Source organism: Borostomias antarcticus, assembly GCF_949987555.1.
Source record: "Borostomias antarcticus genome assembly, chromosome: 23".
NCBI classification, from domain to species: Eukaryota; Metazoa; Chordata; class Actinopteri; order Stomiiformes; family Stomiidae; genus Borostomias; species Borostomias antarcticus.
In genome coordinates, this window is record NC_140256.1 from 7,653,661 (window position 1) to 7,677,216 (window position 23,556).

Sequence of the window (23,556 nt, forward strand, 5' to 3'; positions counted from 1 at the left end):
ATGCGGAATGACGGCCTGCAGCCACCCAACCTCAGAGAGGCACAGTCCAAGGTCCAGCCTAAGGCCCCAGTCCGCCAGACTAAGGACCCAGGTCCAGCCCCAGCCTAGTCTCTCTTAGAGACCCAGACTCCAGCTGCAGCCATACTGTGCTAGAGACCGATTCCTTTCCATATCTGATACTGTACCTTTCCATATCTGATACTGTACCTTTCCATATCTGGAGTCTGCTCAACTCTGCATAGTGATGGCCACTGTTGCCACGGTGACAGTGCGACTCATGGCAGTTTGATGTGGAATGGAGCATCACTGAGCAGAGCTGTGCTCTCACTTCTGTATGTGTGTGTGTGTGTGTGTGTGTATGTGTGTGTGTGTGTCTGTGTGTGTCTGTGTGTGCGTGTGTGCGTGTGTATGTGTGTGTGTGTGTGTGTGTGTGTCTATGTGTGTGCGTGCGTGCGTCTGTGTTTGTGTATGTGTATGTGACAGTCTGTCACTGACAGAGATAGTAAAGTGCGTCAGTGTTTGCTGGTTGTTACTGTTGCTATACAGACACTCAGACACATGCGCACACACACACACACACACACACACACACACACACACACACACTGATCCACTCAGTTCTTAGGCTGTTAATGTCATTTGTGTAATTTGTAACAGATGTAATTTGTAATTGCCCATCCGCTACCTGATGGCACATGTACTGAACTCCACTGTATGTTCACAACTTACAAGGCTTTGGTTTGTCTGTTAGTTTGGGTAATGTCTGGTAGTGTGGGTCATGTCTGGTAGTTTTAATAATGTCTGGTAGTGTGGGTCATGTCTGGTAGTTTTAATAATGTCTGGTAGTTTTGGTCATGTCTGGTAGTTTTGGTCATGTCTGGTAGTTTTGGTCATGTCTGGTAGTTTTGGTCATGTCTGGTAGTTTTGGTCATGTCTGGTAGTGTGGGTCATGTCTGGTAGTTTTGGTCATGTCTGGTAGTTTTGGTCATGTCTGGTAGTTTTGGTCATGTCTGGTAGTTTTAATAATGTGTGGTAGTATTGGTCATGTCTGGTAGTTTTGATAATATGATGTGGAATGTGGAATTAGCTCAGATGATGAAAAATAAAAGGACTCTCTCTCTCTCTCTCTCTCTCTCCCCAGTGCTCAAACCCTTTTATTCCAAAATGTCTTCTGCCCATTGCCCACCTCACACCCTCCATTCCTCTCTCTTTCCTCAACCCTCCCTCCTTCTCACTCTCTTCTCTCTCTCTCTCTCTCTCTCTCTTTCTTTCTTTCTCTCTCTCTTTCTCTCTCTCTCTCTCTCTCTTTCTGTTTCTCTCTCTTTTTCTCTCTCTCTCTCTCTCTCTCTCTCTACCAGCGCCATGGAGATAATCTGTTCCAAATGTTCCAGGAGAGGCAAGGCGTTTCAAGGCTCCACACTAAGCTGTACAACTCATACATCATCAACTATACAACTACACTATGGTACACTCCAGATATCATACTGCAATTATACTACACCTGATATCATATGGCTATACTACTGCAGACATCATACTACAACTATACTGTACTCCTAATATCATACTACAACTAGAAATGTTGCTTGAAGAGCACTAACCTCTGCCTATGAATGTATTCCGTGGCTGTGTGCGCGCAAGTGTGTGAGCAGGAAAAGTGTGCACTCCGCGCTCTCTCCCTCCACACCCGTGTCTCTAGCGCCCCCACATGGAGTGCTGGCTTCACTCAAAGTTTTGTTTTGGCATGTGCGTGCACAAATGCATGCAAGCAAGACATGTTTAGTATTGCTGCATTCGTTAGGTTGAGAGCATTATGCCCGTCCAAACCCTGTGTCTCTGTGACCTTCCCACATCAAGATATGGCCGCTTCAGTCCCCCCACAAATTGACAATGAATGGGGGGGATTTTTCGCTCTTGAGCCCAAGTCACAAAAAATTTATGGAGGTAAATGGGCAGCACACCCAAACCCTGTGTCTCTAGTGCCCCCCCACACAGGAAGCTGGCTTCGTTCTAAGTTTTGTTTTAAATTGTGGATCCCCCCAGTGATTCACTCCATAATTTAGTGGGTTAGCTGTGCAAGAGGTAATGTTTTAGTGACTTGTGTTGGTTGGTTGGTTTGCTGGTTGGTTGTTTTATTTGTTAGCTGGATTACGCAAAAACTACCAGACTGATTTTCATGAAACTTGGTGGAGGGGTGTAGCATGGGCCAACTTAGAACACATTACATTTTGGAGTAGATCCGACCCGAGGAGGATGCCACAGAACCGCCCAAACACGGCCGCCCATTCACCTCCATTCCTTTTTTGGACTTGAAATGGCCATGGCCATATTTCAAAGTAGGAGGGTCACGGAGACACTGGGTTTGGACTGGCATAGCTCTCCACCTAACGAATGCAGCAATACCAAACATGTCCTGCTCGCATGCACATGCGTGCGCACAGAGCCACAAAGTGCATTCACAGCACCATTTCTAGTATCATACTGCAACTATACTACACTCCTGATAGCATACTACAGCTATACTAATGCTGACATCATACTATAACTACAGTATACTGTACTCCCTAAGATCTCAACCTGGCCCATAGGCCCAATGCTACAGCACACACATAGACACACTCACACAGAAACACCCATGCACACACACAATCACAGGAGAGGAGAGGTGGGGAGAGAGGAGAGGAAAGGAGGGGAGAGGAAAGGAGAGGAAGGGGGAAAGAGAGCAGGGGAGGGGAGAGGGGTAGTGGTAGGTGTGACCTCTGTTACACCTCTGTGTGGAAACCTGAGTGTTATCATTTCTGTGTGCAGCTCTGAGAGAGAGAGAGAGAGAGAGAGAGAGAGAGAGAGAGAGAGAGAGAGAGAGAGAGGGAGGGAGAGAGAGGGGTAGAGGCAGAGAGGAAAAGAGAGAGAGAGGGGGGTTACATAAGTAGACTATTTTTCCATTTCCAGTGTTTTAGTCTGTCTCCCTCCCTCTCTTGCTCCCTCTCTCTCTCTCTTTCTCTGCCCCCCCCCCCTCTCTCTCTCTATTGCCTACCCTTTCTCACAAAGAATACAGGAACAGTTCCTAAAATGGCAATGCTAATCTATCTATTACTCTTTTCAGCTCAGTGTCCTTTCTTTTTCTCATCTACATCTCATCTGTTTTTCAGTTCTCTTTCCGTTGTTGTTATTTGTTTTATGTCTGGGTTTCCAGTTGTTTTTATTTGTTTTATATCAGGTTTCCAGTGGGTCACTTATACCCCTCTTTGAGAAAATGCACCCCAGTGTGTCTGCGTGTGTGCTTGTGTGTCCCTGTGTGTGTGTATGTGTGTGTGTGTGTGTGTGTGTGTGTGTGTCTCCAGAGCCCCAGAGCAGCATTATTGTAAACATATCATTTGATGGGGAGAGTGGTTCAGGTTGTTGGCGAGCTGCCCCGCTTTCATTTGGAACAGAACTGACAACATCTGGAGTGTGTCAGCGCTCAACGACTGAAGTGTGTGTGTGTGTGTGTGTGTGTGTGTGTGTGTGTGTGTGTGTGTGCGTGTGTGTGTGTGTGTGTGTCAGCGCTCAACGACTGAAGTGTGTGTGTGTGTGTGTGTGTGTATGTGTGTGTGTTTGTGTTGGGGTCCCTGCCTCTGCCCCTAAGCTGTCTGCCAGGGGATGTGGAACAGATTTGCTCAGATTAATCAAAGGTGTAGCGTTAATAATGGGACCCCTGTTCTAACCTGCCCCTGGGCGGCCATTTTAGGAACAGCACTACATTCTAATTGGAGGAGATTCAGACACAAACAGGACAGAATCAGATAAACTAAACTAAGCTAAACTGAGCTAAACTATACTGAAACTTGCGGTAAAATGATATGAATTAAAAACAACACTCAACTCAACTCTACTAAACAACACTTATTTGAAGAATCCCCTAACATCAGTTCCAGCTTCCAGCTTCATCAGTGATCTACAGTCACCTCTGGTAGCTACTGACCAGTTATACTGTAAAAAGAAAATATATGCCATCTAAAACTGTAAAGGGTTCTACTGTTTGCCCTGTGGGAGAACTCAATTGAGAACCTTTATTGGTTCCAGCTAGTCAGGCTTTTCACCAAAAAAGGCTTTACAAAGAACCATAAAGGGATCTTAAAGGGTTTCCAGAAGATACTCCGACATGGACAACCGAGGAACCCTTTTCCCCAATAATGTAGGCTTTAGCTCAGTCTTGGAGTCAATATGTTGACCAAGGTTTGATTCTGCAGGGTCCAAGACAGCCATTACTCCAATCACTAAGAGAATTTTTCACGTTGGACAGCTGTATGTGTTATTATTACTAGCGTATGTTTTCACTATTACTGCCTAAGCGTGTGTGTGTGTGTGTGTGTGTGTGTGTGTGTGTCTCTGTGTGTGTGTGTGTGTGTTATGGCATGCAGTGTTCCCTGTCTCAAAGAATTGGGTTGGCAAAGTTCCAGGCAGCTGGAAGCCATCATAGACCCAATTACTGTCTGTCTTTCTCTCTCTTTCCTCTTTTTTTCCTCTGTATTTGTGTGTGTGTGTATGTGTGTGTTTGTGTATGTGTGCGTGTGTGTGAGTGTGTGTGTGTGTGTCTTTATGTCTGTCTGGGTTAGTCTCTCTCCTCCATCCCTGCCCCCATTCTGCTTCCCCTCCTCCATCTCTTCTCTCCGTCTCCTACATCCCTCTTCTCTTCTCCTCTCCTCCCCCTCCTCTCCACCTCTCCTCTCCTCCCCCACCTCCATCTCTTCTCCCTTTCTTCTCCCCCTCTCATCCACCCTTCTTCTCATCTCCTCCCCCTCTTCATCTCTTCTCCATCTCTTCTCCTCCACTCCTCCGCCTCTCCCTCACCTCTCTTCTCCTCTACTTCCCCTTCTCCATCTCTTCTCCTCCTCTCCTACACCTCTCTTCTCCTCTCCTGCACCTCCTTCTCTTCAAAGGGAAGTCTCATTCTGCTGCCCATCTCAGTCAATACCAACATGAACACAGAGGAGTGGAAGAGAAAGAGAAAAAGACAGAGAGAGAGATTGAGGGAGAGAAAGGGAGAAAGAGCACAAGGGAGAGAGGGACAGAGAAAGAGAAAGGTTGCAGAATAAACATGTGAAGGGTGTAATGAGTATAAAGTGACACAGTGAACAAGTGAGGCTTTGTGCTCCTTCTTCATACCTGCTTTCTCAAAGACACACACACATGCACACACATGCACACACTACGCACACACACGCACGCGCACACACACACACACACACACACACACACACACACACACACATGCATGCATGCACGCACGCACACACACACTACACACGCACATGCACACACACACACACACACACACACACACACGGCTGGACCTTGTTAGTGTTTCTGGGAAGTCCAGTTTATTAAATGTTGAAGAAGAGAAACGGTATCCAACCCCCCCCCCCTCCCTTCCCCCCCTCATGTGTCTCTCACTCTCTCACACACACATGCACATGCACACGCACACACACACACACACACACACACACACACACACAGACACACACAGACGGAGATGTGGCTGGGCGATAGGCCAGACGCTTCAAGAGAAGGAAACTCACATTCTTGTTATGGACAGTCATCAAGTATCAGGTTCCATAGACTCTGGCAGGACCCTCGACAAACACACACTCACACGCTCACATGCACAAATGCACACATTCATGATTCTGTGGATGGCCTGAGCTAGGGCCTTCATCTAGGCTGGGGCATGGAGCTGTTAGTATAATGCTGGGTTGGACTTACTAGGTTAGGTTTAGAGGCTGGGAGGAGCTCATGGAGAAGCCATGTATTTCCGTGTTTGTCCACTGGAGGTCAGCATTACTCCTCCTCAGATACGAACAGCTGAAGGATTGGTTATTAGGGGCCGGCAGCCTCAGCTGTCGTCTCTCTTCTTGTATTTCCCAATATTCTGAATCTTCTTCTTCCTAGGTAGTCTGACTTCCCATGCAGGAAAAATCACCAAACTTTGCACATAGGTCCGGTCCTATGCCAGAAGTCCTGAACTGGCATTGTAGGGCAATAGTCCTGATGGTGGCGCTACAGCGACCGTCTAAAGTTTAGTTTTAGTTTAACTTAAAAAAAATAAAAAATAAAAATCATAATAAATCGCTTTGCAACCACCACCAAAATGTAGGCCCAAGTGAGCAGAAACTTCCATATGCTTTAAACTGGCAGGAATTATTAAGTCCATCACTGTTTTTCTCAAAAACTGTAAAACCTATCAAAACCTACTCCTCCCACATTTTATGGTAAATTGACAATTTACACTACTCTCCACAAACGATCTTCACAGATTTTTGAAATATCAAAAATTGAGCCCACAGTGCATCAACATGTTTAACTGTAAACAGTAGGCTACTGTATGCAGTTACTGCAAATACTCGCTCAATAAATCTCCAATGTTCATGAAAAAAGACAAAATTTTCATGACATGATAGATGTAGTGTGACATCTCAAAAAATAATTTTTTGACAGTCTGTCCTCATTTTGTCCCCTCAAACTACTACTGTTCATGCAGGAAAAAATACACTACCCACAATCCTATAGTGCAACAGCAATGTCTCCACCAATCAGAGACGTTGTTGTTGGCATCCCACCCCAATAGTGGACCCTGAATACGACTGGCTAAATTGACTCTGATTGAGAGGACACCCGTGCCACTGATTGTTTAATTGGTTTCCACCTGTCTTGTTAGTCTGTGAATATACAGTATAGCCTTCATATAGCTTCCTCAGTCCAGTTCTTTGTCTATTCATTATTTGCTGTAGCTGTGAATTGTCCCTGGTGTTTCCTGTGCGATCTTGTAAGTTTGTCTTTTGTTGTCCACTTGTTGAGTGTGTACCTTGATTTCATTGGTTAGTCTTTGGTTTAGTTTTTTACCCCTCGTGGTAGACTTGCCCTTGATGTCACTTTGTTAGTTCATGCCCAGGAGGACGGAGAATAAAAACGTGAATGCATACTCATTGTGCTGTGTGACATGATCTTAAAGGCAGTTCTTGTCTAGCTCTGACAAGACTCATGTAGATTTGTCTCCTCTTCCTCATTCTACCTCATGCACACTTCTCAATAGTTTTGTTTAGCTTAGTTATTGGCCTTTATGCACAGTTTGTCCTTAGGGGAGTATCCCACTATAGTTTTTGTTGTATTTTTAAAAAGTTTGTCACCCTCTAGTTAAGAAAAGCTTAGTATAGCTTCAAACTAGACCAGGCCAGTCTGTTCTTAATTTGTAGCAGGTAGTGTTACTGTTCATCTTGTTTGCATCTCTTCATCTTACCAGCCTTGTCTGCTAATCAGTCCCACCTGTGTTCAATCCAACCAATTCAGTGAATCCATGCTCAGGCCAGAGGCCTACAACTCATTCCCATCACAGTATGTAGGCCTACTAAAATGTTTATCCAGGATTCCTACGGTGTGAAAAAGCTGTGACATTTATCCTTTTTTTTTTTAGTTGGAGCTATCTGAAGCCATGCTCCCCTCATATTCACAGCAAAATCTCCAATGTTCATGAAAAAAATACATTTCACTGACCTGGTAGATGTAGTGACATTTTTCAGCATTATCTCAAATACAATTTGACAGTATTTTTAATTCTGTCCTCTTCCCATCCCCCTCAAACTATTGCAACAGCGCGAGCTCCACCAATCAGAGACGTCACTGTTGGCAACCGCACCCAGTCACCGCCTAGGACTACATCCGGCCAAATTAATTGTTTGGCCACATTGAGCACAGCCCCAGGTGCTCTGCAATTAGGAAGACAAGCCGAAAAACATTTCAAACCCCAGCTAGTTTGTCACTCAAAGAGATCATACATACATACATGAAGACTGCCACATGCCTCATGTGATTTAAGTTTGTTTGAGAACGTTCTTTTGTACAACTTAGAAGATCAAGCGAAGGCCAAACTGTTAGCTTCTTACTTGGCTCAACAAGAACATGACCTTCCCTTGGTGTCTGGTTGTGAGTTCAGCCCTGAATGAGAGAATAAACATGCTAATGCCTACTGATTTTAAAGATTTTTTTTAAAATTAATTTAAGAAGTTTTAAATAATTAGGGTCTGGGCAGAGACCCTCATGTATTTGTCATTTGTCGTCTCCTTCCTCTTCCTCCTCAAAACGCCCGGCCCTGATCCAGTGCTGCGCAGCAGCTATAATATTTACCCTTGAATTTCTGTTTTGCATTGCTTATTCTTTTTGTTATCCACTACAGTAATAGTATTGATTGGTTTCTTGGTGCTGAGAATCACAAAGCCAATGACTGGGGGAAAAACAGGCAGCACAAAATATCATTCATCTATTTAACTGTTTACAGCAGTAAACTAATGACAATACTAATTGAAGCTTAAGAAACAGAACGATGAAGCAAAGTGATTTGGGTAGGAGATGCTCCAGTATTAGGGTTAGAGTTAGGATTTAGATCTGCCCAGCCGGCACAGACACCTATGCAAGATTTCCTGGTGCCTGTACTGTAGCACATTAATTTCTCATGACATGTCAGTAATGATGTACCCTCATTTCAGCATTTGCCCAAAGAAAAAATGTATTTAGGTAGAGCTGTACCACCCACACCTAGGAGGCAGCCTACTCCAGATAAAGCTGCTCCCCTGAGCTAACGTAAATCCTCTGATGGTGTGTGTGTGGGTGACGAGGCCATATCACCCTGGCATCCTACCAGAAATTCTAACTAGAACACCTGCTGACACCTGTCTCGAAGTCCCACCAGCTGGAACCACCCTTCTTGAGACAAGCATCTGACATGTTTATCCTCCTCTTCCTCCTTTGTCAGTTATGACTTTTATAGATGGCACTTGTCATTAGAACACTGTCAAGTACACTGTCAACGCTAATTATGTTTAATGACTAAACGAGTCACGGAACAAACAGCCTCAGGTGTTGAGTATTCTGACATCTGCCTGCCAACAGGTGTGTGTGTGTGTGTGTGTGCGTGTGTGTGTTACTATGCTTATGTCAGTATGTGTGTTTACGATAAAGTTTAAAAACGAGTGATTCACAGGCCTGGTTATACTGCCTTGGCGTGTTGGACAGGAAGGGTGGAGGTTTCTACAGGAGAGACGTTAGGTGAAAAGGTTAAGTGTACCTCGGTGTACCACCAATGCAGAAAAGTCTGCTTTTAGTTTTTATACATGTGAGAGGTGCAATAGGCTGCAGGACTAGAGGACCAACTTGTCTCTCTGGAGAGGTTCAAGGCTTTGGTAGAAGGTGCACTCCAGGTCAACTATATGTACATCTTGTTTTTATTCTTGGATCTTGTGACTTCTTTTTGTGTTTGTATGTGTTTTGTTGTACCATGTCCCTAATCTGTGTTTTTCTTATTTATTATTGTAATCAGGGCAACATTGAAAAAGAGAGCTTGATCTCAACTGTCACCCCTGAATAAATAAAGGTTTCAATTCAATTCAAAAGTTACTTTTAAATGGAGGAGTGGACTGATGTATGGATGCTGGCTCCTTCCTGACGGTATTTCACAGGTTTATAACCTAAAGAGGAAAGCCCTATGAGATATTGTCAGACCAGGGGAATTACTACAAGGGTGACAACTCAGAGCTCCAATAGGCATTTCCAGGCCTCCAACCCAGCAGATAAGCTTCCGCTTCAATCTCTTCCGCCAAAACTTCCCACTTTAGTGGATTGTGGGTAAGGGATCCATCAAGGGGGTCCTGCGCTCCACCACTGGTGCACAAATGGTCGCCGGCAACGTGCTGAAGACTGCAAATCGAAGTCAAGTGAATCTTGAATCTGAAGCCCTTTTATACAGATCTGGACCCAATCACCCCCTATTGTCTCCCGATGGGGCCACCAGACTCACCCAGAATCTGAGCTCCTCAACCCGAGAGAGATGGGGAGACAGCCATGCAGACCGATTTTAGCACCACTTTATCCGTCACTAACTTCCTGCCCTTCAAGCCTGACAGAAATAGTATAGTGACAAGAGAGGACCTCACAGTCGTGAGCGTTGTGTTGACCGTGGATCGTCAGTCTCCAAGAGCCTTCTGGCAAGTTGGGACAGTAGATAGGGTTCCCTGGAGTGGAAGGGAAAGTCAGGATAGCTGACCAAGTGAAGGACAGGACCTACATCAGTCCGACTCATCGGTCTTCCTGAACCTCCAGACAATGTCAAGGCTTAGCTGGCCATTCAAGAGATGCAAATCTGCACCGAACATTTGGGTGTGGCACTAAAAAAAGCCCAGATTCAGGACTTGTGTGCTCTACAGTATATCCTTGGACCTTTATTCATGTGGTGCAGACCACAAGTTGGAAATGTCAAATATAAATGGTAAATGGACTGCACTTATATAGCGCTTTTCCACCTTAGCGGCACTCAAAGCACTTTACAATATTTGTAAAAATATTTGTGTGCGTACATAAGCAAATGTTTTTAGGTTTCTTTTATGAGTGTGAACTGTGATTTTGAAGTGTGAACTGGGATTTTGGTTCTTTGGCTGTTATCATTTAAGCTGTTACTGTGTAGCCTGGTAGTATTACCATGTTAGTGTTAGTGACCAGCATTAGCATTTGCATCTGTGTGTCCCCAGCTATGTTTAGCCTGCACACTTTTCATTTTGTTTTCCTCAGTGTTAGCATTTAGCATAGCGGTTAGCCTGGTTAACATCTTACCTTCAGCATGTGTTAATACATCAGTGACATTTCCTCCCATACGCCAGGGCAAGCCTGGTTTGCCCCCTAAAAAATCCCAAATTTAAAAGTATGCCTTTGTTTCAGACTGTTTTGTTTCAGACTGTTTTTTGACTTAACTGTGTGATATTAAGCCAATAGTCTTCTACTCTCCTCTCAATTTTGTCAGTACTCGGATTGTCCCCTCTCATTGGCTATGCCATGTTAATTAAGTAATTTGAAAAGCCAGAGTAAGCAAGGAGCCTGGTTTAATATCAGCCCAGACATGTAATAAAAAGAAAAAAAAGAAATCACACCCAGGTGGTGAAGTAAGCAGTAAGCGGTTTATGAGCAATCTCTACTACCCCCTTCTTGTGTTCAACAGTATTGGTCTAAATCTCATGCTGTGCATAAGGTTCAGTGTGACTTGTAAGAATGCAGGCAGTATCATTTAATGTTGTTTCAAAGTGGATTAACGTTTAGCCACTGTGAACATATCTGCCCACCGGATCTACAGTACTGCAGGGAAACAGCTACAGAAGACTGTATTATACAATCTAAAATGGTGGACTTCAAATTCTTTGGCGGGGCTAAAAGGCAAGGTGTGAAAAGGCAAAAAAACAACAACAAAAAAACAGGCTGCTCATGTCCCTCCGAGTGTTATTTCAAGAAACCCCCAAGCATTTTTGTTTTTTCGATATACGAGCTGAGTTTACACCACTATAGTTGCCTTGGGAGGGTCATGGTGACACAATTCACCAGATGGCATGGTTTGTGCCAAACCAAGAATGTCATGTGTACACAAAACATGAGTAAATGGCATTTATTTCAAACTAACCGGGACGTGGTCAAAACAGAGACTGCCTGCATAAGTATTAAGTACACCTCAACAGCACCAAGACGCTGTCTATCCACCATCGGCTGAAGACTTGAAGTGACTTGTGCAGTAGGCCTTCTGTATAGTCAGAAAAGCTTCCAGTCAACCTACTGTACCACATGAGCACCTTGTGAAACCTAAGCCACTGACAAATTATATCCATTTGCCTAGATATAACTATGGCGCTCTTTTTGTTTTTTCGCCAGATCACGTTCTGATCTCTGTAATAGTCTTTTATGGTGCAACTTAAATATAACTGCAGGTTTGTGCATCAAGTATCTCCCAAAGGCAGGAACTCTGTCTACGTGCGTCTGTATCCCAATTTGCTTGACAAGTTGTTACTGTATGCAGCAGGTGTGTTGCTCAGGAACCAAGGACGTGCATGTGTCATGTGAGAAGTTCTTAGTCTAATGGTTTTGAAATACTGTATGAATGCTTTGTAACCAGGGCACCATCGCAAATGAATTCCCCTGGATGGAGTAAAATCCCCATTGCTGCACTCTCTGTACACACATGACTGGTTGTGATGCGAATTTGTGAATTTGGGCTATTTTTTCTAACCGATAGTCAACCGTCATTAATCGGTTATTTTGAAAACATATTTTTGTACAACTTCAGTTTTATTATTATTTTTAACCAATAAGCTAAAATAGGCTATAAACAATTTAATTCCATGAACCATTAAAAAAAAACATTAAAAATACAGCCACATATTCAAACACAGGCTGTCTACCTGCACGCTAATCTGATGAGACCGATTAGTCAGCTTCCCCAGCACTGTAAATCGAACAACAGGTAACTTACGTGGTCGTAATTAAGAAGGATGCAGGAGCAGAAAGTTTCGGCAAGCTAGCCAAATGTATGGAGGATCGGGATGACTGAAAGCGCCGCTCGTCCGAGGACGACCTAGAGAGAGAGAGAGAGAGAGTAAGAAAGACACATTTTCACTCACCCATTGTCAAATACAGTTGAAAGGCCAAGCAGCAGTTTCTTAATTCTGGTAACTTTAGCTAGCCATTCCATTTTGATAGTTATGGATTTGAACTGTTATCCATTTCAGTAACAGAGAAAATAAACATGGCTAGAGCTGTAGATAAGAGTAACGTTATTGTTGACTAGACATTAACTTCAAAAAGTAGTCACAGTGAAACTAAATGTGGCTTGTGGATGTTCACTGCGTAAGTGGTAATGCATTGTAGTAGTGCTGCTGCTAAATTTTAAGACAGCATTGCACATTTTGTAGCGCACTTCATTCATGTTTTTAACCAAATGGTGCCAAACAAAACTAAATTTTACGTCTACACAAGGTGGTGCAGAACGAGGGCCAGAAGGATCCCAGTCATCCAGACAGCTGCCTCTTCTCTCTGCCCAGGTCAGGGAAGAGGTACCACATACTGAAAACCAACTCAGAGAGTGTATCAGGATCCTGAATGAAGAGAAGAACAGACAGGCTGGACATTATGGCCCAGCCGTAATTTGTATTCAAAATTAATTTTGAATGGCAAACATCCTACAGACTCTTGCCAAGACTTGCAAATGGAATTTCCATCGAGTAGATGGGTGTGTTATCATTAAACCACATGAGTTGGTTGTTTTTTTGTTTGCTTTATTATATTGTTTTAGGGCTGTCAATTGAACATGTACATTTTGTTAATGAATTATAAAATAAAATAAAAACAGAAAGCTCCATGTAACAGGGTGTTTTACATTTTAAGAGTTAAGACATTTTATTGACACAGCTAAAAAAAAAAAAAAAAGCAAACATTGTTTGGCATAGTTACCTTTAAGCATTTTAGTGCAACCATCCGTAGCTGCTGTCAGGGTACGGTATTCATAATCCTACATCTGCTCAGTCAAGGTGTGGTACTGACAATCCTGCGTGAGGATAGAAAAGATGACAATTACAGTAGCTGTGCTGTGTACTCAGTGTTCTCTTTTTATAAATTGTGTTGACGTAAGCCAGCCAATGAGGAAAGAAACCATTGTCATAATAATGAAAACTAGAAATGGTGCTCAGAGAGCACAGACTTCCGCCAATGAATGCATTCCGTGGCTCAGTGCCCACACACGTGCATGTGAGCAGGACATGTTTGGTATTGCTGCATTTTTAGGTCGAGAGCTGTATGCCAGTCTGTGAGTCCAAAACATGAATGGCATGTTTGGTTGGAACGTGGACTCACCCCGTGATTTGGATCCGCTTCAATATTTAAAAGGTTCCAAGTTGGCCCATGCTACACCCCTCCACAGAGTTTCATGAAAATCAGTCTGGTAGTTCTTGCAGAATCCTGCTAACAAACAAACCAATGGATCCACTCTAAAGTTTTATGGGTTCTAAAACTGACCTATGTAGCATGTTTTTTTTTGTACAGAAGTGGGTAGTACAACAAACAACAATAAAAACAAACATCTTAATTTGTCACGCAGTGAGACACATGCACATCACACGGTGTAGATGACTAAACACACACACACACACACAAAATGGCTGGAGCATCCACCAATGAAATCATCCCAACGTCCTTCCCCCAAGGGCAGCTGCGGAGAAAGTAGGGCCAAGCAAGTGCTCCTGTCCGTCTTTGCCAGGGACAGACAGTGTTAGCGATCTGTTCTTCTGCATGTTTTTTGTTTTGGGTTCTTTACGCGGGAAGAAGACCTAGCAAGATCGAACCAAAATATCTCATTCACATTAGACTGTTTAAAAGAATCTTAGAAAAATTATTGACAGTTACTATAATATAAATTTATGGTGTAGTGTTAAAGTAATTTCAATTTCACTCATCATCTCTGGAAATGAGAGAAACCTCAGAGATTTTTCGAGTCTAAATAAAGGTTTAAATAAATAAATCTTGTCCAGGGTACCCGATTTTCAACTGTAACTCCAACTTGATTTCTTAATGCTAATATTATTTAAAGGTATTATGTACCTTTAAATCAATTTCATTATGTCCTTACTGGTACCCAAGTTACAGTAGGTCTGTAAATCTAATTTGATTTTTTCAAGTTAATTCTATACAAATGTACTGTAGACATCTGTTCCATGTTTAAATGTGAGCAAATACAAAAGGTAAAATAACTTATTTGCATTGATGAAAAAAGGCAAAGAGTCAGAGTTCTGAACTAAAATTTGCTAAATTTATTTTTGAACAATACTGTCCAAGTAATAATATTTACAATAAATAACATTTACAATGTTTCAATGAAATCACATAATGACACAAAAATGTTTCCACTGCCCCTAGCAGTCCATCCAACATAAAATCTGTATCTTATTAGAAACAATCACGGCACTAACTTCTTTGTTAAAACAAATAGTCAAATACAAAATATTTTTAACTGGTACCACAAACAGTACTGTACATTAACAAGAGCAAACAAAACTGCAGCTCTATTAAAGTGGTATTTAGAGAAAGACAGCTAAACATAATATTCAGTATATCAGTAGTGCTAAACATAATATCAACGTTTCTAATGCCATTTGAATGAAAAATACATCTATAGAATTGAAAAATCTCATCCATGAATGTTAGCTACTTGGGAGCTGGTTAGCTAGTCTAACATTGGGAGCTAACTAGCTGGCTAAAGTTCGTGGACAAGACTGGTAGCTAGCGTTCGTGGACAGGATTTTTCAGGATTTTTTGACACCAGACAACATAAAAATAAATATAAAATGTATTTTAAAAAATAGCCACAAAATGTTATTAGATAATCAGACTTCTTACCCCGGAAATTTTAGCAGCCCAGACACTATTTGGCATGACAGTGGCAGCCAGCCTCAAACCGGACCTATTCAAGTACGTTAGCTACAGCAACATTTTGTTTCCACCTCAAAATGGCAAAGATTGAGCTGGCTAGCTAAATAGTAAGTTATTGGTTGGCCTTTGATAGCATATCCTAGTGCCTGGTGAGTGAAAAGCTGGTTAAGTTAAAAGCATTGTGCCGCAGCTTGATTGATGACAACTGCTGTGCTGGTGCTGTGACAATTGCTTCAGCAATGGTAGTTAACACATTATTATGATTTCAGGAAGTTGTGTTTTGAAGTAGTTGTTTGAACATGCATCTGGGAATTTGGTGGTAGTGCATTCGAAGGCAGCATGACTAGACTAGAGGATGCGAATTTCGAAGTCACTGTGTTGCATGTGCGGTTCTCTGATACTGTATGGCGCCCACTCTCCAACATGCCTCACGTACTGTACATTCTCTAGAGCGGTGGGGTCTGCAGTCCAAAATTCCTGTTGGAGAAATGAATGGAATTTGCAAAAAATGCAGAAAATAATGTCCCAATCAACACTCCACAATAGTGGCAACTAACTTACAAAATGAAAGTAGAGTATGAAAATAGAGCTCACTCTAATTGCTGTTGCCTACAGAGGTAAAACACAGTTAACAGGAAAGACATCACTCCCAGTGGTCCTCTGTTTGAATGAATTCAATGAATCTGGTTTATTATTCTTAATATGCCAATATTTTAGGCATAACTTTATTTTCATTTGGCTGAATGAACAGCAATGCTATTGTTTGTATACATTGAGATTGTAAATAAATACATTTTGAGGTTTAAATGTATCATGACATCCCTGCAAATGTGGTTGATTTGGGATTCCAATGTCAGTGTGTAAAATAGTGTAGAAAACTGACGTCAATCAGACGTCCAGAAAAGATGTAGCCTTAATGTCTTCATTGACGTCTACACAGTGTACAGAAAAGATGTTTAAAATACTTTCATTCTGGCTCCTCTGAGGATGTCTTCTGAATGTCCAGAAATTACGTAATTATTATGTGTTTTAGACCAATCTTGGCTCATTGGGGTGCAGTCACCATGCTAAATGGTCTAGGTTTCAGTTAGCTATGGCTACAGGTAGCTATCCCTTACTCGTCTGCGTTGTGTTCAACAGTGTGACTCATGTTAAGGGCATGCCCAGGGCGGGATTCAAACCCACGTTCAACAAGCTCTCCCGCTTGTGAGGTGAACACGCTGACAGCTACGCCAATAGGGACGTCCCTCTTGGAGGGACTGTCAGTGCTCCTTTGAGGAGGGAGTTTCACCAGCTACTTTGATGATTCACTTGGTTACACTAGCATCCACCGCACATTCATTGACAATTATCCACTCATCATACAAAAGGTGATTTCGATGGATGCTGCAAGAATCAAACAAAAGAAATGTAATGACTCCTTACCACCTGTAGATTTGCCTATCCAGTTATTCACTCACTGACAAAGAAGACAACAACACAACCTTACAGTCCGTCATTTAGAAACAATGGATGACGCATCAGGATGTAGCGCCCCTGGATTTCTTAGGTTGACCGTAGCACTGCACAGGAGAGGAAGAGTCTCCTGCTACAGAAGCGGAACTACTTTTTAACGATCAACACCGTCGTGAACTGGTGATCGAAACAACTCCACAGATGACACTGCACTTGTAGGTCCTGTGTATAAATGTTAGCAGTTGATTCATACATTGGCCGGCTGTCAAGGACTTTTTCCTTAATTAGTAGACAGATTAGTAGGCAGATACTTAGTAGAATATACATATCTACAGTACTGTGCAGTCTGTTACTTGTGAATATATATATATATATATATATATATAGACTCCATAGATAGACATACTTCCTTCTATTGCACAATCTAAGAGCTAACGGAAGAACATCTCATTACTCATTGTACAATAGTATGTGACAAATAAGGCTGACTTTGACTTTCACTTTAAGCAAATGTTAAATATTAGGAACCAATTGTCTCATAATCCGCCTATGCCAGAAGCGACAGGCAGACACTCTTGGAATCGCTCAGATTCTCTTCACTGTAAATAGGGCAGCTGTAAATCATCTGACATCTACAGGTGTCAGGTCTGTCAGTTCTGTGTGACCTGTCTGTGACAGGTAGGAATCCACCCACACCCCATTGGGTGGAAGTCAAATTACACTGCAATCAAGTTCCAACCACAACAAAAGCAGAGAGATCACTCGCAAGTTCTAGAACCTCAGGTGAAGGACTCACAGCCCTCAAGTCATGCGCTGACAAGTAATGTTTTCGGTGGAGTGCGCTTGTTTATTTGTTGGTTGGCTTATTAGCAGAATTACGCAAAAACTACCAGACCGATTTTCATGGGACTCGGTGGAAGGGTGGAGCATGGGCCAATTTAGAACCCATTAAATTTCAGAGCGGATCCGAATCACGGGGTGGATCCACACATTAAAACAAAGCTTTGAGCAAAGCCAGGTCCCCGTGTGGACCTTTTCAAGTACGTTAGCTACAGCAACAGTGTCTACATGTCAAATTCGTTTCCACCTCAAAGTGGCAAAGATTAAGCTGGCTAGCTAAATAGCAAGCTATTGGTTGGCCTTTGATAGTATAGCCTACTGCGCGGTGAGTAAAAAGATGGTTAAGTTAAAAGCATTTTGCCGCAGCTTGATTGTTGATAACTGCTGTGCTGGTGCTGTGACTGTGCTGTGATGCGTCTGGGAATTTTGTGGTAGTGCATTCGAAGGAGGGCTAGAGACACGGGGTTTGGACTGAGGGGTGCGGGGTGAGAGCCACTCAGTACATGTGTACTGAACTGCCCATTCACCTCCATTCCTTTTTTTCTGACTTAGACTCAGGAGTGAAAAATCCCCCCATTCATTGTCAATGGGGGGGATTGAAATGGCCTTATCTCAACATGGAAAGGTCACAGAGACACGGGGTGGACTGGAATAAAGCTTGCGATCTAACGAATGCAACAATACCAAACAGGTCCTGCTTGCACTCACGGGTGCGCGCACAGAGCCACGAAATGCATTTGTGGGCGGAGGTCTGTGCTCTCCGAGCACCATTTCTAGTTGATTATAGTTCAGCTTTCAACACCATAACAACACCTGACATGGACAATAAACATATAGACACTATGGCGAGGAAGTCACAGCAGAGACTGTATCACTTCAGACGTCTGAGGAAATTCAGAATGTCTCCACAGATACTTCAGATTTTCTATACATGCACAACTGACAGCATCCTGGCTGGAAACATCACTACCTGGTATGGGAGCAGCACCATGCAGAACCGAACGTTCTTGCAGAAAGTGATAGTCAGCAGAACGTATCATGAGGGGGCAGTCCCACACCTCCAAGACCAAGGAGAGGAGAATCTTGAAGGATCACAGCCTCGCGGATAACGGTCTCTCTCTCTCTGTTGCGGTCGGGGAGATGGTACCGCATCCAGGAATTTACCTGCCAAGTATGGAACATTTTAAAACTAGGATTAAGGACTTTTTGAGTATTGAATGCACATGTCCTCATACTGAACGCTGCTGGTGATTATAATGTATTGAGATGAATTGCCAACTTTTTAAAATTGTTTTATGTTTGTTTTCATTTGTGTATTTAAATGTGAAACTATTGTGCTGCTGTCTTGGCCAGGACTCCCTTGTAAAAGAGATTCTGAATCTCAATGGGAATATTCCTGGTAAAATAAAGGTTAAATAAAATAATAATAATAATAAAGGAGAGGCTCAGGAGGGGCTTCTACCCTCCTGAATGAGGACATTGCCAAGTCTTGCTTTTTGCTCCTGACAGGAGGCCCCCCAATAACACTCTGATCCCTCCCTCACACACCTGAGACTTAACTCAGCACAGTAGCACCTTATACGTATTTATAACAGATTACTCATTAGAATATACCTACAGTATCTACATTCTATGAATACTGTATACATGTGAATATGCATATCTTTTTGTGCGTGGCTGTAAGCCAGCGCACCATAGATAGCGTTTGTCAGGTTGTCACTTCCTCCCTCCCTTACTTCGTTGAATGTTGACCTGCATTTCTCTGTTGGCATCACAAGAGGCAGTAGTCCCAGCACACCAAAATATAGAAGGACACCAGATCGGGGTTCAAGGCCCCGGTGGGGATGATTTTGGGAAACCATACCCACACCCTCTGCTAGCCTGTGGGTTTATTCCTACGTTTATTGTTGGCCTTTCCATCCCTCCCCCTCCCTCCTTTCACTCTCCTCTCCCCTTTTTATGGAAGTACGGGAGAGATTCCATAGGAACAAAAACACGATGACATCCCGCACATCCAAGGTCCTCAGTAGTGGTAAAAAAGTAGGGTTTGTATCATTATTTACATTTTACATTTTAACAAGGAAAAGTGTTAAAAATTATCGAATATATTAATTAAAGAAACAGTTGACATGTACTAGATAATTTAGTATTACTGTAAATTGTAAGTTAAAGAAACGCACTGGTCAAGAAATTTATCTGCACTAATATTTATTAAACTTAGAATAACTTATGAACAGGGAAATTGCAAATGTTTTTTGATTAAAAGAAAGAACCGGAAAGAATTGGATGTGAACCCTGTACACCTGTAATCCCTGCGCTGTGCTGAGTTCCAGTAAAAGGAAAAAGTGACTTTTGAGCCAATCCTCAGATGATGGAATCTCCATCAAGGAATGAATCTTCTGCGGACCTCCACGGAACCTGATCTCCTCCACATCACCTGACTGAACCAAAAAGAGGCCCCACCCGGAGGGCAGGAGGGCAGGAGGAGCAGATGGGAGGAACTCAACGATCTCGACAAAGACAAAGACACCTGCGAGGAGGCATAAAAAGATGTCCGTGATAAATACTTGTTTTAATGAATAATCACTAATACACATATATATTGTTATTATTTTGCTATCCCGCTGTAGGTCCGCTAGCCTTGTGTTATATTCCGCCGGAGGTCCGCCAACTCGTCCATCGAGGACCCGCTGTAGGTCCGCTAGCCGCACATAAGCCAGGCTGGACCTGGCCTGGTTTCCCCTCAGATTCAGATTCAGATATTTAACTTACACATACACAATTTACAAATTACACAATCAAATGATACATCTATGCAATATAAGATAAAAGATAAGGTACCAGATGGATGAATGGATGAATTATGTACATGCTATATGGATATAAATAAATAACCGGGGGGGGGGGGGCAGAGTGTGTTATGTACATGCTACAGTATACCGTAGCTATGAATAAATAATCCCAGGGGTGAGATATACTGATCTCTCAAGATTGTACTTATACTTATCTAATTATTTAACTCAACTGTACAATTCATCAGTCATCTTACTTCCCTGTATAGATTCTAAGTTTACAATTCATCCATTTATATCATGGTACAGTATACAGTATATTTGACAGCTCCTTCAATTTTTGTATATATTTTGTATTTGTTTTGCACTTTTTACTTTATTTATATTTTGCACTTTTTACTTTACTTTTTACTTTACTTACTAAGCACACTTAGGAGGCGGCAATAACATTTCACTGCACTTTGTACTATGCTCTGTAGTTCCCAAATGCCCTCTCCTGAGGAGAACTCAGCGAGCATTCCGTAGAGCTGTATGAACTGGAATGTGTGTGTGTATGCATGCGTGCATGCACGTGCGTACTTGCGTGTGTGCATGTGTGCATGTGTGAGCTTTATCACTGCTGAGCATAAATTCCAATTGAGAAGAGGAGGAGGGGGAAGAGGAGGAGAAGGAGAAGAGAAGGAGGAGGAGGCATTCTCTTTCTGTAGATATAAACTCTGTGAGCAGATCTCTCCGAAGCGCAGTGTCAGAACAGCCGTCACACACAGTCCTGTGTCAACGCCCTGGGACACCTGTATGCCTGGATCACACCATCCCCAGGTAGGGCCCCCACATCCTTTACTCCTCTCCTCCTCATCTCCCCGTTCCTCTCTTCCTCACCACCTCTATGCTACACTTCTCCCTCTCTTCTGTAGGAGGAGCACAGTTAGTGCCTATAGTTTATGTATCATAGGCTATATAGGCTAGTTATACAGATATATAGTTATATAGACTATGACATTTAGTATATACTGTAGCATATGTTATTACTTCTGTATCCAGAGCAGTGGTGCCTCAACCCTGGCAGAAGTCTGGGAGATTTTCTTTCTTTCTTTCTTTCTTTCTTTCTTTCTTTCTTTCTTTCTTTCTTTCTTTCTTTCTTTCTTTCTTTCTTTCTTTCTTTTACTATAAAACACATTTCCTGATATACATACTGTATGGATATTTTGTGTTTTGGGTGCAACAACTTGCATCAGGGTTCTTACTTTCTGGTGTAGGCAATAGGTGGTCAGGGCTGCTGTGTTGTTGTAGCTCATAAAGTTATGTGGTCTCCCCAGGATAGCCCAGAGAAGATCTCCAGTATCAACAGTCTCTCCTCAGCTGGACACTCCCCCAACACTCCCTGTACTGTAAGTCAGGGCTGGGCTGAATTAACGTGGGTTAACAGAGGTTTTTAGCAGCTGACTGGGGAGTTGTAGAACTAATCATGAGCGAATCATCTTGACATGGTGATGTAACCCTAGTATTCCCCCGGGTGAACAGTTTTTTTGCTTCCCTCTAGAAAATGTAGAGGTAGGATCTGTCCATCCCCCCATTGCTCTCTGTAAAGTGCATTATGTTGCCTCTGTGTATGAAATGCGCTATACTAGTGAAGTTTGATTTGATTTAATGGTAACCGGTTACCCTAATCCAAAACAACACTAATCTAACTTGCTCTGTGATTGATATCATTTGTATTTGTGATAGTACTATAGCAGACAAGATGTGGCTGGGAAGTTGATTACTAACAATGATCAAACATACAGTAGCAGACGCAGCAAAAGGCTTGGATTTGAATTGTGCTTGAGTGAGCACCAAGGTTATTATAGTTAACGAAATCTAGCTAAAAAAAAAAAAAAAACTAGGAGTGAAAAAAAATGTGTTAACTGAAATAAAAATAAAAACTAGGCTTTAAAAAAAAAAATGCTAACTAACTAAAACTGTATTGTGTGTTTACAAACTAACTAAAATAAACTAAAATTATAGAGAAAATGTCCTTAGTTTTAGTCTTTTTCATTTCATACATAAACCTAGTATTTTGGGTGTACAGTATATGAAATCTATCCTCAATTTTTTTTTGGCTGTGCCCCTGCGCAGAAGTAACCTGACGTACATCAGATGGTTTGTTTTACATGGAGTGAAATAATGTGAGCTCGCAAGATTAGTATAGTCTCACACGGCTAGCGCAGAAAGAAAAAAACTAAAACTAATACTGAAACTAATAAAAACTAAACTAAAACAAAGCATTTAAAAAAAAACTTTAAAAAAACTAGCAAACCTGCTTTAAAGACTAATTAAAACTAAACTGAAATTGAAAACAAAAAGTTTAAATGATATAAAAATAAAAATAAAAACTAATGAAAAAAAGCAAAACTATTCTAACCTTGGTGAGCGCATCATCCTGTGAAGGGTCAACTGTGACTCTTCAACTGTTCAGAGTAATGAGATCTACATACTGTTACAGTGACAAATGGATCATTAAGGGGTGTATAAAACACAGTTGTAACTATCTGATCTATCATTTTCGGGGAAACTTACCCCTCTGCAGATGTTGATAAAAACCACTGTGGCCTATCCATTCAAATTACGGTACTTTCTTGTGAACATTAGTTGTGAACAGTTTTTCCAGCGACAAACCTTAACCCTAAACTTTCTCCAGGGCAGAGGACAATGGTTGCCTCTGCTCGATCTCATGTTGGCTTGCCAGCAGGGTGCTCACCACATAGTTTTGCCCTCCCCATACTATCTCCGCAGCCGGATCTACAGGAGCTGCAGCCGCTGATGGCCAACCCGGTCCCCGAGGAAAAAGAGGGGTCTGCGCCCAGCAAGGCCCAGGGAGAGAAGGCTGAGGCTGAGAAGCTTGTCGCCCGCTCACCGCTGCGGAGGGCCTGGGGACGCTTCCTCCACGGAGTGTCCTACTTCTCGGGAGACATGGAGGTGTTCGGCGATTGGATGAAGAGTGAGAAGAATATTAACACCTCAGAGGATAACTCACACCACAGAATGTGGTCTCACTAGTTTCCCCTGAGGGCTCAATAAATTCATCAACAGAAATTCTGTCATTCTGTCTGTCATGTTCACACGGATGTGAAGTTTTACCTTTACCTTTTACAAACAGACCGGGAACTAGCCTTGCGTTCTGATACAAAGCAGACAGAACAAACAGAGATATCAAACAATGGCAGAACTC

The 23,556-nt window shown here is 42.4% G+C and overlaps 1 protein-coding gene across 1 annotated transcript in view; it reads left to right on the forward strand.

The window, feature by feature from the left end:
* The window catches only part of slc14a2 (solute carrier family 14 member 2), a gene marked incomplete at both ends in the record, with an annotated part of 29,227 nt that continues 5,671 nt past the window's right edge, over positions 1 to 23,556 (forward strand). The window contains 2 exons of the mRNA XM_084457488.1: positions 1 to 69; positions 23,121 to 23,325. Of these exons, the coding sequence (XP_084313614.1) occupies positions 1 to 69; positions 23,121 to 23,325 (274 nt within the window). The remainder of the gene's footprint in view (positions 70 to 23,120; positions 23,326 to 23,556) is intronic.